General features: G+C 54.9%; 1 protein-coding gene across 1 annotated transcript; it reads right to left on the bottom strand.

The window, feature by feature from the left end:
* Positions 1 to 448: 448 nt before the first annotated feature.
* KLF4 (KLF transcription factor 4) lies at positions 449 to 4,933 on the bottom strand. The gene is made up of 5 exons (XM_034072998.1): positions 4,538 to 4,933; positions 4,338 to 4,455; positions 3,298 to 4,210; positions 3,051 to 3,215; positions 449 to 1,556 (listed from the first exon to the last, which is right to left on the bottom strand). The coding sequence occupies exons 1-5, from the start codon at positions 4,540 to 4,542 to the stop codon at positions 1,381 to 1,383; spliced, it is 1,377 nt and encodes a 458-aa protein (XP_033928889.1). The 5' UTR covers positions 4,543 to 4,933; the 3' UTR covers positions 449 to 1,380.
* Positions 4,934 to 5,760: the final 827 nt, after the last annotated feature.

Genomic DNA, 5,760 nt, shown 5'->3' with positions numbered 1-5,760 from the left:
ATTACTGGGTTGATTTTCCTTCATTCAACATGAACGTGGTTACATCAGCTTACCAAGAAAGAGAAGCAAGAATTTTTCAGGCTGACAAGACCACTAAAAAAAATCCACTAGGATTTGTGATCTTTGACATTGCAAAGTCACATGTCCCCAACAGATAAGTTTCTTCTAACAAGTAATTCAAACTGAGTTACCTTAAAAAGAAAACATAAATTAAAATTTCATCATGCAGGTGAGAAGTAGCAATTCGATATTCAGAGAAAAAAAATTTCAGCATCAAAAATGTGTTACATCAGCACTACACTTATACAATCCTATCTTTCAGAGTCTTGAGACTACAAACCTTTGCTGCCAAATCCCCCCTCGGCTTGGGGATCTCAACCACTAACAAACTTAATGAACTTTCTTTGGACATCTCTATGCACAGAAGAAAATTTACAGTAGCCATTCAGATAATATTATAGGTTTATTTAACACTTACTTTCCACTTGAATATGCAAAATACAAATTCCAACAAAATGTTCATTTTTACTTTGTAGTTTACAAATATACAAAACAGAAGTTTGCTTAAATTTATATTACATATTTATTAAGTAAAGAACTAAATAGAAAACATTTGTTCTGCTTAAGGCATATTTGGGAATAAACCATTGTACAAACTATTGCACATCGAAACCACAGTGCATTACAGACTGTCTGCATAAAGTTATTTTCTTAAGGAAAAACAAAACAAAACAAAACAAAAGATAAACCAGGTTTATTTACCTGATTTACGTCATAATTGGTCATCATAAGACAAAAATATGCCCTTGTCAGATATGCAGCAGTTTGAGAACTTTGGCTTCCTGTTTTTGGTACCTCTAGAACCAACAGTCACTAAGCACCATGAAATAGGCTTTTAATATATAATTCTGTACCTGAATTTTTCCTTCTAACATTGTAATGGCTTTTAGAAGGAAAAGAGCAAAAGTACAAGATGACATTTACATCTAATATTGCATTGAAAGAAAATTAAGGGAATGTAATTTCCCCATGTAATATCCCCACCCTCCGAACTACGCAGTCTGTTTAACCCTGATATCTGTGACTTCCCGTCACTCCTTGGCATTTTGTAGTCCGGAAATAATTCAAGTCGGATTTACAAATGGAATGATAGAAGATCCAGTCACTGACCCCAGCGTTTTTGGTTTTCATTTAAACGCACATATACAAAAACAAAGTTGCAACATCTGTATGCAATTATCCCTCTTTCCACTCTTTGGAAGACTTCACCTTGATTATCTGTAGTGCTTAAACTGTGTTCTCTCCATCTTGTGAAAGACAGTCCTCATGCTGTAAATACTGAATCTCTATGGCAGTTGGTGAAAGATCCACTGCTTCCAATTAGAAGTGCCTCTTCATGTGTAAGGCAAGGTGGTCCGACCTGGAAAATGCTCTGTCGCACCGCTGGCACTGGAAGGGGCGGTGTCCTGTGTGTTTTCTGTAGTGACGAGTAAGTTCATCGGATCGGGCAAATTTCCATCCGCAGCCTTCCCAGTCACAGTGATAAGGTTTCTCACCTTTAAAAATATAGGAAATAAACCATGTCAGCTATGTTTTTTTCATGGCTACCACTTCTAATACCTTTCTTTCAAGGAGCACTAACACATGTCCTGGATAAGAAAATAGTTGATGTCAAAGAAAACGCAAGAACCTCTTGAAGCAGCTGCCAGCAAACTAAAAAGACTTAACAGTAATACTGTTGTTTGAAAGTGTACAGGTTCTATAAAATGCCTGTATCACTTAAATCTTCACTAAAATGCTCATTTCCACTGTTTGTCTTAAACACCAGGCTTCAGAGCACACAAGTTCAGATAGAGTGCATTTTTTGCTGGCTAATGTTATACAAGCAACTAGGAACCAGAAATATTTCAGCAGACAACGTATTTAGGTAATTGCAGGTCTCAAGAATTAAAAACAGCTAAGAACTGTTTTCATTAGCTCAGCCTGATTAAGAACTCGATCTTTCTGTTTTCACTATAACAAAACCATTGTTGATGGCAAGACAGGTTTGCCTGACAATTACAAACTCCCTGGTCCACACACACTGGAAATGGTGCTGACCAGCTTGGAGCAGGCAGGAATTGCTGCTCACTTGACTGATTTTTTTCCACCCACTGCCACTAACTAAAGAGGTAGCCTAACTACTGCACTACTACTAGTTTCTCCCTTTCTCCTCTCCTCTTCCAGAGAAAGTTTTGAGTCAAGTTCACAAACCAGAGATTTAAATTATGCAAATTTTCAGGTTATTTAATCACTGTTACGGAATGCTTGCACTGATGAAACACACAAGATGTACCTGCTTTCATAAGCTCAGTTACTGCAACACCACATTCAGCTGCAAGATTAAAGTTTTAACTTGGGCTCAGATACACACTTTGACAAATTTCATACCAGTTCTAACAGAACCTAATCAACTGTTAAACTCTGCCTCTTTGTTGCTAGTGCAGAGGAAGCTGTGCTCCCTCTCATATGAGACCTGCCACTGCTGCCAAAGGCCCTGCTCAGAAGGGACCCATCACAGTTTCCTCAGAAAGGGAGTACCAGCTTGCAGAAGTGCAGTCTCTTGCACTAGAGCAAGCCAAGACAGGAGGGGTGTGCATGCAAAGTATTTAGCCATGAGCAAAGGAGCAGTATGTTGGAGAAAAGTCTGCTCCCTTCTCAGGAGTGGGCCAACTCCATTTAGAGCAACAAATCCCATCTAACTTCCAACTACCTGCTAATTAGCTAGCCACATAGCAAGTGAAGAGCAACAAACTTTGCCTTGGCAAGAAACCCACCCACTCCCACATCTGAGTCATTCTGAACCTTTAAGCACAATGTTGAGCCAATAAGCAAAGACTGCACAGGACTTCATGTACCCAAGAGGGGGAATAAAAAAAAGCCCGGAAATCCAGCAAAAAAGGGTAGGACTCGCTACCTTGAGCTCTTCTGTACCTCCTTGTCAAGGTCTGAGGTGCTCACCTCAAACCCTTCAGGCTGAGGCACCCTACTGACAGGACACTGTGACTAACCTGTGTGGGTTCTTAGATGAGCCTTGAGATGAGAGCTCTTGGTGTAGGTTTTGCCGCAGCCTGCATAATCACAGGTGTGTGTGGCTGTTCTTTTCCTAGGCCATGACCGGCGTCCCCTCTTGGGCTTGGTCTCCTCAGGCAGGCAGCTCCCCGGTGGCATCAGCTCTAGAGGAAGACAGGAAAGAGTGAGTACCACCACAGTCAGCGCCAAGATGGCTGTGCCTGCCGCTGAAGCACCCAGACTTACCTTGGTACTGGAGTGTGCCAGGTGGCAGCTGCTCAGGCAGAAACGTGGGATAACCAGATGTTGAGGGGTACCCCGGGGGCAGTGGCAGTGGTGCATGGCTCAGCCCTGAGGTGGTGGGGAGAGAGTCTCTGCTGCTCAGCATCTCCTCGGGCCCTAGTGAAGGTGTAGTCCGGGCAGGCAGCGGGCGGCTGAGGGTGAAGTCGTGCTGAGGGGCTCCTCGAGGGCCGCTGCCATGTGGTGGTGGCGGTGGTGGGGCCAGGGTGCATGGCGGGGCAGCCTCTTGCTTGATTTTGGGGCACATCCGTGGCAGGGGGTTGTAAGGTGCCCCGGGGCCTTCAGTGCTGGGTGGTGGGACAGCAGCCGGGGGACCACCCTTGGGGCTGAGCCCTGGGTGGGAGTACTCGCCCACGGCCTTCACCACAAACTTGCCCTGCAGACTGCCCAGAGGCGGCAACGCCGCGGGCGCCGGCAGGTACACCGGGTCCAGGTCAGGCCGCATGAGCTCAGCCACGAAGCCTCCCGAAGGCGACACGTCGGTGATGTCAGCCAGGTTGAAGGGGGCGGTGGGGCCGGCAGCAGAAGCCCCGTCACGGGTGCTGCCGCCGCCGCAATAGAGGAGGCCGGCAGGCTCGGGCCGGGGCAGCGGGTAGGCGAAGGGCCCGGCAGGGCAGGGACTGGCGGTGGGGGCTGTAGCGGCGGCGGGGGTCACCACCACAGCGGCGGCAGCGGGCTCCTGGTGCATGAGGGAATTGGAAAGGATGAAGTCGAAGTCCAGCAGCTCGTTGAACTCCTCAGCGTCGCGGCGGGCCCCCAAGGCTGCGGCGGCCTCCAGCTCCGACGGCGGCGCCTCCACGGGCCGCGCCGCCAGCGCCGGCGGCGGCCGCTTCAGTTGCGACAGCTCCTCCCGCCACCGCTGTAAGGAGACGGGCACGGCTCAGTACCCGGCCCGGCACTGCGCAGAGCCCGCTTCTGCCGGCCCCCGCCCGCGCCGCCCTGACCCCGTCCCGGCCGGCCCGCGCCGCCGGGACTCCGATACTCACGTTGCCGGGGCCCGCGGGCCGCGCCGCCTTCTCGCGACCCGCGGCGCCCGCCGCGAAGGTGGCGATGGAAGGGAGGAGCGTGCCACTGAGCGCCATCTCGCACTCGCCGGGGGGCTGCCTGCGGGTGGGGAGAGCACAGCGGTGTCAGGCGGCAGCGGCGGCTGCGGAGAGCCGGGCCGGGGTCCGTACCCGGCACCCACCGCATCGGCGCCGGGGCGTCACGCCGAGCCGCTGCCGCCGCCGTCGTTCCGAGCGCCGCCAAAAAGGAGAGAGAGGAGAAGTGCCACGGATGCGCCGTCCAGCCGCGGAGAGCCGGCCGAGAGCCGCCGGGGTGATGTTGCGGGAGCCGTCTCCCCCGGCACTGTATCGGAGACGAAGATGAGCGGTACGCGGAGCGCTAGCGGCACCGTGGAGAGGCAGCCGCCGCCCGGCAACGCGGCTCCGACAACGCGGCGGTACGAGGTGCTTCCCAGGGAGCCGCGGCCATGGGGGAGCCGGGCGGGACGGACGGGGCGCGGTGGTGCCAGTGGGGAGCTGGGGAGGGAGCCGGGCCAGCCCGCGCTCTGCCGCCGCCGCCTCCACCCGCCGTTGGCCCTCTCGGCACTGCCCGCTGCTCTCCGCGAGCGCCCCTCATATAACCTCACCTCGCGCGCCTCCCGCCCCCTGTCGCCTGGCGACGGCGAAAACAAACTGACACGTGGGGAGAGGAGGCGGCGCGCGCGGCCCGGCCGAGGGGGCGTGTGCAGAGGGAGCTGAGGGGGGGGGGGGGGGGGGGGGGGGGGGGGGGGCGCGGGGGTGTTCCTCATCCCCGCCCCGTCGGCAGGGCAGGCCGCTCTCCTGCCGGCGCAGGGCACGCTGCGTGACGCAGCAGGGTACTGACGCGAGCGGCAGTGCGGGCTCAGCGCGGTGCGGGCCGGGACGGGTGTGGGGAGCGGGGATCCCCTCGCGGGGGGAGTGCTGCGCAGGGCAGGGCAACGGAGGCCTCCGCCGCGCGCCCCTCCCCGCCGGTCGCGCGTGGAGCCGCAGCGTTGCCGGCACGAGCGTCCGGCCGCACGGAGCGCAAGCAGGCCGTGCAGCGGGACGGTACGAGGCGCTCCCCGCTCCCGTTCCCGTCCCGACTGTGCTTGCTTTTCGTCCCTTCCGGGATTCCCTGCAGTTCTCCGATGCTCGCCACGAGGGCCTGGCCCCGCGGGAGCCGCGGCAGGCGCCGGTGCAAGCGGCAGTTAGTGGCCTACGTGCCTCTGCCCCGCTGGGCACGGGCGGGCAGCGGCGGCTCGGCTCCTCCAGAGGGCAATGGCGAGCCGGGCGAGGGGTCCCGCCGGGCTGCCCAATGGACTCCTCGCCCCGTCTGGGACCACGCTGCGGACCCCGTGGCTGCTCACTCCTCCATCTCCCGTCCTCCTACCGGGCCGGTGGCCCTTGG

The sequence above is a fragment of the Melopsittacus undulatus genome, chromosome Z, assembly GCF_012275295.1.
Source record: "Melopsittacus undulatus isolate bMelUnd1 chromosome Z, bMelUnd1.mat.Z, whole genome shotgun sequence".
NCBI lineage: Eukaryota > Metazoa > Chordata > Aves > Psittaciformes > Psittaculidae > Melopsittacus > Melopsittacus undulatus.
The sequence above is the reverse complement of the archived record's forward strand: the minus strand, read 5'-3'. Positions and strand labels throughout refer to the sequence as shown.

Excerpts from the sequence above, each read along its gene's own strand:
- KLF4 (XM_034072998.1), bottom strand. Across the intron at positions 3,216-3,297 it reads TGGCACACTCCAGTACCAAG|AGCTGATGCCACCGGGGAGC; the intron begins GTAAGTCTGGGT and ends GTCTTCCTCTAG. Across the intron at positions 1,557-3,050 it reads TCATCTAAGAACCCACACAG|GTGAGAAACCTTATCACTGT; the intron begins GTTAGTCACAGT and ends ATATTTTTAAAG.